This window comes from Podarcis tiliguerta (genome assembly GCF_965153285.1).
Source record: "Podarcis tiliguerta genome assembly, chromosome: 6".
Taxonomy (NCBI): Eukaryota; Metazoa; Chordata; class Lepidosauria; order Squamata; family Lacertidae; genus Podarcis; species Podarcis tiliguerta.
In genome coordinates, this window is record NC_139539.1 from 8,206,875 (window position 1) to 8,220,073 (window position 13,199).

General features: G+C 46.9%; 2 protein-coding genes across 4 annotated transcripts in view; one reads left to right on the forward strand and one right to left on the reverse strand.

Annotated features, from left to right (window-relative positions):
- Positions 1–13,199, forward strand: part of PTK6 (protein tyrosine kinase 6) — a 736,207-nt gene that overhangs the window by 569,556 nt on the left and 153,452 nt on the right. The window lies entirely within an intron of this gene.
- Positions 12,388–13,199, reverse strand: part of COL20A1 (collagen type XX alpha 1 chain) — a 131,344-nt gene continuing 130,532 nt past the window's right edge. For both annotated transcript variants that reach the window (XM_083447254.1, XM_083447253.1), the window contains exon 40: positions 12,388–12,556. In XM_083447254.1, coding sequence (XP_083303380.1) covers positions 12,537–12,556 — 20 coding nt within the window. In that variant the 3' untranslated portion in view covers positions 12,388–12,536. The remainder of the gene's footprint in view (positions 12,557–13,199) is intronic.

A 13,199-nucleotide genomic window follows, 5' to 3' on the forward strand; every position in this document is an offset into this window, starting at 1 on the left:
TTATTTATACCCCACCCATCTAGCTGGGTTTCCCCAGCCACTCTGGGCGGCTTCCAACAGAACACTAAAATACAATAACCTGTTAAACATGAAAAGCTTCCCTAAAGAACCAGTGTGGTGTAGTGTTTAAGAGCAGTAGTCTTGTAATCTGGGGAACCGGGTTCGCGTCTCCGCTCCTCCACATGCAGCTGCTGGGTGACCTTGGGCCAGTCATACTTCTTTGAAGTCTCTCAGCCCCACTCACCTCACAGAGTGTTTGTTGTGGGGGAGGAAGGGAAAGGAGAATGTTAGCCGCTTTGAGACTCCTTAAAGGGAGTGAAAGGCGGGATATCAAATCCAAACTCTAAACAGGGCTGCCTTCAAATGTCTTCTAAAAGTTTGGCAGTTATTTTTCTCTTTGACATCTGGTGGGAGGGCGTTCCACAGGGCGGGTGCCACTACCGAGAAGGCCCTCTGCCTGGTTCCCTGTAACTTGGCTTCTCACAGTGAGGGAACTGCCAGAAGGCCCTCGGCGCTGGACCTCAGTGTCCAAGCAGAATGATGGGGGTGGAGATGCTCCTTCAGGTATACAGAACCAAGGTTTGTTAAGGGCTTTAAAGGTCAGCGCCAACACTTTGAATTGTGCTCAGAAATGTACTGGGAGCCAGAGTAAGTCTTTCAAGACCGGTGTTATATGGTCTCGGCGGCCGCTCCCAGTCACCAGTCTAGCTGCTGCATTAGTTGTAGTTCCTGGGTCACTTTCAAAGGCAGCCCCTTTGTTGTTGAGTTACACATGCATTCCTTTCCTCTCTCTTTTAACATTCACAGTAGTCCTGTAAGGTTGGTCTGGCTGTGTGATACTGGCTGGCTCAGCCACGTATGACAATGAAGCAGACTTTTGTTAACAGGGGCCAGAGTCTGCTCATTTTCTGTGACTGTTGCAATAGTTGCATAATGCCTGCACAGCTGTATGAATATATTTATGTGGAAGGCTGTGTTTTGTGTGCGCTTAACGCTTGCTTTGGCACGCTGCTGAACTCCACAAGAAAGCCCAACACGGCTAGATCAGAGGTTGTTCGTTTGCATTCCCACCAGGGGAAGCCGACATCAAAAGCAAACAGCGACACCCCTCCGCCACACTTGTTCCTCCTGTGGCTTCGAACCTCTCGAGCTCCCGGATGAAATATGCATGAAAGAGGAGAAGGCTCTCCACCTTGTGGCACAGAGGACTCATGCAAATGGGGTCAGGGACACCAGTTCCTCATAAGAGGGAAGATGGCTCATGTGCCTTCAAATGTAAATAAATGTGTCGTTTGAGCAGTAAAGTCCTTAGGGGTCCCTCTCTCTCCCTTCCTCCAGAACACATGGAGGGGGTGGCGATAGCAAAGGCTGAGTGTCACCACTCAGGATTCTGGAAAAAACAGGCACCAGCACCTAACAGTTCAACTGAGCTTGTCGCAGATCTACAACGTGCCTATAACACACACAGAATGCCCATTTGAAGCACACGACTCCCTCCAATGAATCCTGGATACTATAGTTTGTGGGTGGGAACTGTAGTTCTGTGAAAGAGTATCTCCACTCCCATTGTTCAGTCCGGACGCTGAGGTCCTCTTCCGAGGGTCTTCTGCTGGTTTCCTCACTGAGAGAAGCGAAGTTACAGGGAACCAGGCAGAAGGCCTTCTTGGTAGTGGCACCCTCCCTTCAGTCATTTAGAGATAAAGAACTTTTAGATATGTAACATTTAGAAGACATCTGAAGGCAGTCCTGTTTCGGGAAGTTTTTAATGTTTGATGTTTTATGAAAGCTGAAAGCTGCCCAGAGTGGTTGGGGAAACCCAGCCAGATGGGCGGGGTATTAATAATAATAATAATAATAATAATAATTTATTTATACCCCCCCATCTGGCTGAGTTTCCCCAGCCACTCTGGGCGGCTCCCAATCAAATGTTAAAAACAGTAATGAAATTATTATTATTTATTATTAACTACAATTCTCAGGGTTCTTTGGAGGAAAGCATTTGCTTTAAAAGGTGCATGGGATGTGCGTTTAAATGTATGGTGTGGATCTGCCCACAGCTGAGAGGAGAAGGTTTTAGATTAACAATCAGCTCTAAAATAATTCCAGGATGAATGATGATGGGACAGGAGAGGACATTACAGTAGAGGCTAAGACTGAGAGCTGGAAGGCCATTGGCTAAAAACCTCAGCCACCGTCTCACTCAGCAGTCTTAAGCATGCTACTTATGTCCCCATCCTCAGCTTTCCACCTAAAAAATGGGAAGAACAACCCTCATGTCGTTCACGGTATTGCTGTAAGGCAACTCTGTACAACTCACCATCCCACCAATAATAATAATAATTTATTATCTATACCCCGCCCATCTGGCTGGGTTTCACTAGCCACTCTGGGTGGCTCCAACAGAACACCAAAATACAATAACCTATTAAACATTAAAAGCTTCCCTAAACAGGGCTGCCTTCAGATGTCTTCTAAAAGTTTGGTAGTTGTTGTTCTCTTTGACATCTGGTGGGAGGGCGTTCCACAGGGCGGGTGCCACTACCGAGAAGGCCCTCTGCCTGGTTCCCTGTAACTTGGCTTCTCACAGGGAGGGAACAGCCAGAAGGCCCTTGGCACTGGACCTCAGTGTCCGGGCAGAACGATGGAGGTGGAGACGCTCCTTCAGGTATACTGGACCGAGGCTGTTTAGGGCTTTAAAGGTCAGCACCAAAACTTTGAATTGTGCTGGGAAACATACCGGGAGCCAGTGTAGGTCTTTCAAGACCAGTGTTATATGGTCTCGGCGGCTGCTCCCAGTCACCAGTCTAGCTGCTGCATTCTGGATTAGTTGTAGTTTCTGGGTCACCTTCAAAGGTAGCCCCAGGTAGAGTGCATTGCAGTAGTCCAAGAAAGAGATAACTAGAGCAAACTAAACTCCGCCCACTAACCACAGAAGGTGTTCTACTAGCAGCTCAATAAAGTTTCCTGTTTTTCTCAAGCACCTGGCAGGCTGCCCTTCATAAGGACATAAAAAGAGTGTGCTGAATCAGGCCAGTGGCCCATCTAGTCCAACAGCCTGTGGCTGACCAGATGCCCGTGGCAAACCTGCAAGCAGGATTCGAGCACAAGAGCACTCTGCCCACTCTGCAACTGGCATTCTGAGTCAATATGCCTCTGACTGTGAGGTAGAATAGTAGAATCTCAGAGCTGGAAGGGACCCAACGGTCATCTAGTCCAACCCCCCACAATGCAGGAATCTCCACTTGCTCTACTTCACATGGAACAGAATCATCCCGGAAAATTGTAATGTGGCCCAGAAACCCCCAGTGCAGTGACTAATAATAATAATAATAATAATAATAATTTATTTGTACCCCGCCCATCTGGCTGGGTTTCCCCAGCCACTCTGGGCGGCTTCCAACAAAGATGAAAAATACACTAAAATGTCACATATTAAAAACTTCCCTGAACAGGGCTGCCTTCAGATGTCTTCTGAATGTCAGGTAGTTGTTTATCGCTTTGACATCTGATGGGAGGGCGTTCCACAGGGCGGGTGCCACTACCGAGAAGGCCTTCTGCCTGGTTCCCTGTAACTTGGTCTCTTGCAATGAGGGAACCGCCAGAAGGCCCTCGGAGCTGGACCTCAGTGTCCGGGCAGAATGATGGGGGTGGAGACATTTCTTCAGGTATACTGGACCGAGGCCATTTAGGGCTTTAAAGGTCAGCACCAACACTTTGAATTGTGCTCGGAAACGTACTGGGAGCCAATGTAGGTCTTTCAAATTGGTACGATACATTCCAGGGAACTTGGAATAGCTCAAAACACAGGAATGCAATTAACCTTGTTCTCGGGTCCTGTGATGCCAAAGATGTAACGGGGGGGGGGGGGGGCGCACAGTTCACAAAATACCCACACATTCTTTCACCGACTCTTCAGAGAATGGGGACTGATTCATGTCCTGGGCAACTTGTCAGCTTGAGACCACGATGGCAACAACGTGAACGTGATGACATGAGAAACTGATGAAACTTATTATCACAAGGGCAAGGGTGTCTTCCATTCTGAGAAGCTTTTAAAAACTTGTCAGGGTGCTGGAAGGAATTTTGACTATTGTTGCTGCTTTTGTGGCAGAGGCATGAATTTGGGTAGTGCTTGATGTGAAGAGATGATAGATGATAGATAGATGGATAGATAGATGATAAATATAGATAGATAGATGATGGATAGGTAGATAGGTAAAGGTAAAGGGACCCCTGACCATTAGGTCCAGTCGCGGATGACTCTGGCGTTGCGGCGCTCATCTCGCTTTATTGGCTGAGGGAGCCGGTGTACAGCTTCCGGGCCATCTGGCCAGCATGACTAAGCTGCTTCTGGCAAACCAGAGCAGCACACGGAAATACCGTTTACCATCCCGCCGGAGCAGTACCTATTTATCTACTTGCACTTTGACGTGGTTTCGAACTGCTAGGTTGGCAGGAGCAGGGACCGAGCAACGGAAGCTCCCCCCGTTGCGGGGATTCGAACTGCCAACCTTCTGATCGGCAAGTCCTAGACTCTGTGGTTTAACCCACAGTGCCACCCACGTCCCAGATAGATAGATAGATGATAGATAGATAGGTAGGTAGGTAGGTAGATAGATAGATAGATAGATAGATGATAGATAGATAGATAGATAGATAGATAGATGATAGATGATAGAGAGAGAGAGAGAGAGAGATTAGATGATAGATAGATAGATAGATAGATAGATAGATAGATAGATAGATGATAGAGAGAGAGAGAGAGATTAGATAGATAGATAGATAGATAGATAGATGATAGATAGATAGATAGATAGATAGATAGATAGATAGATAGATGATAGATAGATAGATAGATAGATAGATGATAGATAGATAGATAGATAGATGATAGATAGATAGATAGATATAGATAGATAGATGATAGATAGATAGATAGATGATAGATAGATAGATAGATAGATGATAGATAGATAGATAGATAGATAGATAGATAGATAGATAGACAGATGATAGATTAGATGATAGATAGTTAGATAGATAGATAGATAGATAGATGATAGATAGATAGATAGATAGATAGATAGATAGATGATAGATAGATAGATGATAGATAGATAGATGATAGATAGATAGATAGCTGTTCTTTCATTCTGAGTGAGTGGAGACAGGTTGTGGTTATGTGGGAATGGGTGAGTGCCCTCTTAACATGCTCTAGGGCTGGGGTGGTAATATTCTCCTGCTAAAACAGATGGGTTTTAAAATATCATTTTAGCAGAGGGCCCTGATAATACAGTGGAAGAAAGCTGCTTTTTCAGCAGTGCCTTGTAAGCAGCTGCAAAGTCCCAACTTCAGGATTTCCAAGCAGTTTGTTTGCACATGATGTCACTGTCATGCCACGTGATTGACAGGGGGGCAGCCCCGCTCACCTGTCAGATCTGGACCACAAGGCTGGTCCTGATAAGGATCTGACCCATAGATTCCCCACTCCAGAAAGCCTACAAGCTACAAGCCTCTGCACACCTTCTAGGAAGCAGGTCCCACTGAATGCCATGGACCTGACAAAGATGTGTGAATTCGAAAAGATGGTTTGTTATTTTCAATTTGCTTATTGGATCAGGGGTTGCAAATTAGGTAGGTTTGTCTTATCAAAAACAGATAAAGCTTCAAATCGCCTCGTTCCTTGACCAGTGACATGCTTTGTAAAGTGACTCCCCATTACTATGGGATGCAACTAGGTGGAGGAATGTCCAGGAAAAATAAAGGGCCATTCTTCATGTTAGGCAGTAATAGGACAAGGTTTGTGCTATTTAAAATCCTGTTCTACTTTTGCCTCTGGATATTTTATACTTGGCAAGCTCTCATTACTAAGAAGTGGTGCAGCATAACAAGTAGGAAGAGGCATATTACAGTCAATTGTAAAATTAATACCATGAAGTACTGAGGGATGGAGAGGAATCCAGTTCACTTCACATTTCCTGAAACAATATGTGAACTGAAACACAGCTGTCCTGCCAAATTCACACTTCTCTGAATTTTGAAATGCAGTTCTCCAGCCAAGTAACATGGAGCAATATATATATTACTAGACTAAAACGCATATACCACACAAAAATCATTATATTGAGGGAAATTGCTGGCATATATGTGTATTAGACAAAGTTGCATTAAAAAGTATATAAAAAGAGAAATAGGCATTAAGATGCTGATGAATATTCATTAGGATAGATAGATGATAGATAGATGATAGATGATAGATAGATAGATAGATGATAGATAGATGATAGATAGATGATAGATAGATATAGATAGATGATAGATAGATAGATAGATAGATAGATAGATAGATAGATAGATGATAGATAGATAGATGATAGAGATAGATAGAGATAGAGATAGAGATAGAGATAGAGATAGAGATAGAGATAGATTGCAAACTTATTTGGAAATGTGGAATCCAAAACTTAAAATTGGAAAAATGAGAAACTGAGAGAAACTGATACTGAGAGATTCACTCAGTCTAGAAGGAACATATTGCACACTCCTGTGAAATTTCGCCTTCTTCCAGTCTTAGAACTTGCTTGAAATATGTAGATCTAAAATGCGTCAAAATGCTAAAAATGATAATTTGCCCTTGCATTGACAGGTGATGAGCCAGATAGCCACCCTGCCCTCCTCCTCCTCCTCCTCCTCCTCCTCCTCCTCCTAATCTTTATCTTTTGTGAGGACACCAGCACTTTCCTTTCCTGCCTCCAAGAGAGTAGCACGAATCTGCTCAATTTTAACTCTCCGATAAGCAAGCCTCTGTTATCACATGACAATTTAATTGTATTGGCTGGAATCCCCTGTCTCTATCAGCACCAGATTGCCAAGCTATTAGCACAGACAGCTCAGCACCTTTTACAGTAATCATGGGCAGTTATTTTCTGCTCAGCCAACTTGCACTGGTCCAGCCCTGTGTTTATACTCTAAGCGCTCACCAGTAATTGCTTCGGAATTATCAGCTTATAAAAGATCGGATTCCAAGAGTGAAGCCCCAGTGGTGTGTTTTTTAAACAAAACTGGCACATCGGGTCAGGCAGGGAGGTTTTAAAAAAGGTTAAAAAACATGTGCAATTCACTAAGGGGCCCTGGCCCATGGATGCATGCAAGCCAACGCCACAGGAATTCAAGGGACAATTAAATGGTAAAGGTAAAGGTAAAAGGTAAAGGTACCCCTGCCCGTACGGGCCAGTCTTGACAGACTCTAGGGTTGTGTGCTCATCTCACTCTAGAGGCCGGGGGCCAGCGCTGTCTGCAGACACTTCCGGGTCACGTGGTCAGCGTGAGGAAGCTGCTCCGGCGAACCAGCACCAGAGCAGCACACGGAAACGCCGTTTACCTTCCTGCTAGTAAGCGGTCCCTATTTATCTACTTACACCCGGGGGTGCTTTCGAACTGCTAGGTTGGCAGGCGCTGGGACCGAGCAACGGGAGCGCACCCCGCCGCGGGGATTCAAACCGCCGACCATGCGATCGGCAAGTCCTAGGCGCTGAGGTTTTACCCACAGCGCCACCCGCGTCCCTAATTAAAGGCTATAATAATAATAATAATAATAGTAATAATAATAATTGCTATACATGTGAACATATGTAAGCACATACTGTATTTACTCGAGTTTAATGCGCACTTCAATATTCAGAACCTTGGGAGAAAAAAGAAGTATTTGCTGGCGAATGTAAATGTGCCATTAGATCTAATGTGCACCTTGATTTTAACAACCCAATTTGGCCAAAAAAAGGTGGGCATTAGATTTGAGTAAATATTTTTACAAGAACAAATTCTCCAGACTATAGCCACTATATAAGAAACAATGAAGTTCCTTCATTGTCAACCGGGAGTAGTACACCAATTTGTTTCTGAAGAAACATGGAACAAGTTATAGTCACTATTATTAATCAAATTTATTAGTTTTCCTGCCATGGCAACTCAAAGCAACTTACAATATTTTAAGGAAAATATATTCAAACAAAATAGATACTATGAAACCAGTATATTTTTTTTAAAAAACCCACATAAAAACACCCCACCCACACAAAAAGGCCCTATAGATAAAAGCCAAAAGCCAATGGCCTGGCGAAAAATCCTGCCCCCCCCCCCAGATATGCAATGATGGGTCCAGGCAAGCCTTCCTGGGGAGAATATTCCAACTATCCCGGATATCATCAATGATAATGATAATAATGAAAATAATTTTATTATTTGTTCCCCGCCCATCTAGCCGTGTTTCCCCAGTCACTCTGGGCAGCTTCCAACAGAACACTAAAAACAGAATAAAGCTTCAAACATTAAAACTTCCCTAAACAGGGCTGCCTTCAGATGTCTTCTGAAAGTCAGATAGTTGTTTATTTCATTGACATCTGATGGGAGGGCGTTCCACAGGGTGAGCGTCACCACTAAGAAGGCCCTCTGCCAGGTTCCCTGTAACCTCACTTCTTGCAGTGAGGGAACCACCAGAAGGCCCTCAGAGCTGGACCTCAATGTCAAGGCAGAACGATGGGGGTGGAGACACTCCTTCAGGTATACTGGACCGTGGCCATTTAGGGCTTTAAAGGTCAGCACCAACACTTTGAATTGTGCTTGGAAATGTACTGGGAGCCAATGTAGATCTTTCAGGACCAGTGTGATATGGTCTTGGCAGCCACTCCCAGTCACCAGTCTAGCTGCTGCATTCTGGATTAGTTGTACTTTCCAGGTCACCTTCAAAGGTAGCCCCACATAGAGTGCATTGCAGTAGTCCAAGCGGGAGATAACTAGAGCATGCACCATTCTGGCAAGACAGTCCGTGGGCAGGTAGGGTCTCAGCCGGTGTACCAGGTGGAGCAGGTAGACAGCTGCCCTGGACACAGAATTGACCTGTGCCTCTATGGACAGCTGTGAGTCCAAAATGACTCCCAGGCTGCGCACCTGGCCCTTCAGAAGCACAGTTACCCCATTCAGGACCAGGGAGTCCCTCGCACACACTCGCCCCCTGTCCCCCCAAAATAGTACTTCTGTCTTGTCAGTATTCAACCTCAATCTGTTAGCCGCCATCCATCCTCCAATCACTTCCAGACACTCACACAGGACCTTCACCGCCTTCACTGGTTCCGATTTAAAAGAGAGTTAGAGCTGGGTATCATCTGCATACTGATGAACACCCAGCCCAAACCCCCTGATGATCTCTCCCAATGGCTTCATTTAGATGTTAAAAAGCATGGGGGAGAACTTCATTGCTTCTTACATAATGGAGAATTAGCTTTTGTAAATAGTTATTTCATAAATTGCATTCTGCACTCATATACTTACATATGTCGAGATGCATAATAATAGTAAAATATATATATATATATGATACCATTTCAGTCACTTGGGTTCCTGCGACTTCTTCCTACCTATATTTGGGGACACTTCCCCACCCCCATCCCACTTCTTGGCTGAAAGATACAACAACAAATGTGGTCCACAGAGAGGGCAGCAATCTCTTTTGGGCCATGATGGGATGGGGAGCCTCTGGTCCATTGGGGGGGGGGGCTCACCATCCAGCTCTTGGTTTCTCAACTCTGCCCCACACTCAACACAGCAGGGATGATGGAAACTTTTTTCAAGGCCCAGTTGCCTTGGTGGGACCTGATGCTGGAGAAGGGGAAGGTGGGAAGGCTAAACCTTTCTTCCCTATATGTTGTGACTTCCCTGGAAACCACCCCGTGCCTTAATTAGACTTTTAAAAGCTTCCATTAGTGTCAATGGGAGCTTTTTGAGAAAGTGTAATTGCCAGAGGGGGGGGTGCTGAGCAGGGCAACCATAAGGCAATCTGCACAATTGGTTTTCCTCTTTGACCGCAAGAGTGTTAGAGTGTACTCCATTCCCCGCGACAGCAAATGGAACGAAGCCAACTGAACTTAAGAAGGCTGGATCACACCAAGTGATCTACTGCAATGCTACAAACTGGGTTTCCAGGCAGAGGAATCGTATGAAGGCTGCAGGAAGAACTGACTGATGCTTCCACAGCCCTGACAGGCCTCTTCTGGCCAAGCTGGAAGGACCGCTCCCCGCATTAAACGGGGGGCGCCCTTTGCGTGGACACTCGCAGCCCCTGGACCCAGTGCGGCTCCATCAGCACAGGCTTGGCTTCGCCTTCCCCCAGGTGGGATACCTGGAGGTCTCCGCCTACCTCAGTCAGTTGTCCAATCCCACCTGGGGGAAGCGTTGCCAAGGAGACCAGGCCAGGTAGGGGAGGGACTACCTGCCCACACAATAGAGGGAGGATTTTACCTGGGAATCCTCACTTGGCTCCAGAGCTTCTCCCACCCTTCTCACCCTCAGGTAAGTCTTATTTTGCAGGTTAACCTTTTCTTCACAGGTATACAGGCGCTGCTACGTCAAGGTCGCTGTTGAAGGGCCGGAAAGGAATTCCCCTGCATTGGCAGGTTTTGCCTTTACCGTAGCAAAACGTCACAACTTTGGCGGTATCAGGCCTTGGGCAGAATCCTTTAGTCTATCTTCCTGAATGGGGGGGGGCATGCAGTGGTGACCCACACCTCCTTCCTCTTTGCAGCGGCGATACCAGGGTTCCCCGTTAAAGGGGTTTCTGAGGAGAGGCTTTGACCGTATATGCTGAGAGGTCATCATTGCTCCCCCCTGCGACAGCGGCGTAACGGGGGCGGCTATCTCTGCTTGAACATATGTTCTCCAGAGCCAGCCCATTCCCTCCCACACACTGGATGTTCCCTAGATCCCCTGCTGGGGACTGGGGAGGGAAAACGCCCAATGCCTGAGCCAAGGTCTACCCACATCTGAAATATAATAAAGTTGTGGCCAATTTAATCCCATAGCACATTGTCTTGAGTTGTTATTCCACATGAGGGGGGGGCCGCCCAGGGTTGGGAGACTCTGCCTGTCCACGCAAAGAGTTTGCTTGTGCATTATTAAATTCTTTTGGAGCAGGGGGAGGGGTATTTCTCCCCCACCCATTGGTTCCCCCTCCCCCCCCGTTTTCTATCCCAGTGGGAGGGGAATTAGCTCCTGGTCCAGGACAGAAACAGATTCTCCCCCCCCCCACCACTCCCCATTCAGTAGACATGTTTCAATGTGTGATTCTAACATGCAATTTATACCCATTTTTAAACTGCTGGTTGTAATGATGATGATGACGAATGTTGCATCATTTTGTTTTCAATGCTGGATCGGAGCAGTTTGTCACGAAGGTTTTCTCTATTGCCGTGTAAAACGGTTGGAGGGCTTTTGAAAAAAATCAATTAAGCAGTATGCGGATCTTGTCAAGTAAAAATTAAAATGCTCAGTGAATCAGCGAGGGGGGGGGGAATGCACCTTACATCCGGCAGATCCAACTCTCAGTCTGTCACTGTGTTGCTTGATCTGTTCCAACATGCACCCACCCCAACTTTCTACTTTATCACCCTTGGGTCAGCAACAGCAGTGGAACTGTCCATTGCCACATTGAGGAGACCTCTGTCATCAGCCCCCTCCTTTCAACTGCAAGCGTCCCCCTGTGGCTGCAGAGAGGGAGGACCACAGCATTCATTCAGCCACCCTTCTCAGGAGTTTAGAGCATTGCTTTAACCACTTTGTGGTTAATTAGCTGGTGGCTAATTAAAAGCTAGAGGGACGCGGGTGGCACTGTGGGTTAAATCACAGAGCCTAGGACTTGCCAATCAGAAGGTCGGCGGTTTGAATCCCCGCGATGGGGTGAGCTCCCGTTGTTCGGTCCCAGCTCCTGCCAACCTAGCACTTTGAAAGCACATCAAAGTGAAAGTAGATAAATAGGTACCGCTCCGGCGGGAAGGTAAACGCCGTTTCCGTGCACTGTTCTGGTTCGCCAGAAGCGGCTTAGTCATGCTAGCCACATGACCCGGAAGCTGTGCTGGACCTAATAGTCAGGGGTCCCTTTAAAAAGGTAAAGGTACCCCTGCCCGTACGGGCCAGTCTTGACAGACCCTAGGGTTGTGCGCCCATCTCACTCAAAGAGGCCGGGGGCCAGCGCTGTCCGAAGACACTTCCAGGTCACGTGGCCAGCGTGACATCGCTGCTCTGGCGAGCCAGAGCCGCACACAGAAACGCCATTTACCTTCCCGCCAGTAAGCGGTCCCTATTTATCTACTTGCACCCAGGGGTGCTTTCGAACTGCGGACTGAACAACGGGAGCGCACCCCGCCATGGGGATTCGAACCGCCGACCTTTCGATCGGCAAGCCCTAGGCGCTGAGGCTTTAACCCACAGCGCCACCCGCTGTGGGTTAAAGCCACTGTGTCCCTTTACTTTACCTTTAATTAAAAGCTACATAGATGCAGGTCTGGGCATTATATGTAGGGCATCTTGGCGATTTTGCCAAGGAAGAGACAAAACAAATAGACAAAAACTGTGCCATTTTATGGGGGGGGGGGAGGGAGGGGAAATGTGAATCTTCAAGTCACAGCTGTCCTATAGGTAAATAGAAGTTTACAGCAGAGGGGCCTGGGAAGCCAAAAGTCAGTCTGCAGCATCTTGTATACCAGCCACTAGGGGATCAGCCCTGCATCTGGAGACAAAATCAGGACAAGGTGCTTAAGAAACACAAAAGAGCAGAGAGTGGAAATCCCCGAGGTGTGTGCTTCTGTCCCTTATATGTGGCTAAGGTAGCGTCTATAATGTGCCTGTTATACCCACGCTATGTTCATCCACCCTGCCCTACATTCCAGAGGTTGCTCAGAGCACCAATGAATTCTTACTTCAGAGTATACTGGTGGGGCTGCTGCCGCAGAGCTCAGATTTCATCGCTGGACTCTTCCCCTGGCCTTCTCCTTTCCCCGCCTTCCTATCCTTGCCGTACTTATGGCCCTCCAATCTCCTGTTATAGGCTTGTCACTGGGGCAAACTCGGTCCTCCAGATGTTTTGGGACTACAACTCCCATCATCCCTGATCACTGGTGATGATGGGAGTTGTAGTCCCAAAACATCTGGAGGACCGAGTTTGCTTATGCCTGCTGTGAGGTCTCTATTTGCCGCTTCTGCTGCTAAAACTGTTGGAGGAACCCATTGCATAAGCAGAAGACACATCCTCTCTTGCAGAGGGTCTTCGGTTTCTATCCATTTCCTCTCCAGCTGAAGAACCCCCACCCATACCCCAGAATTATGGAAGGTCTCCTGCAAGCACAACTTTTTGGAGGGAAGGAGAAGTCGAG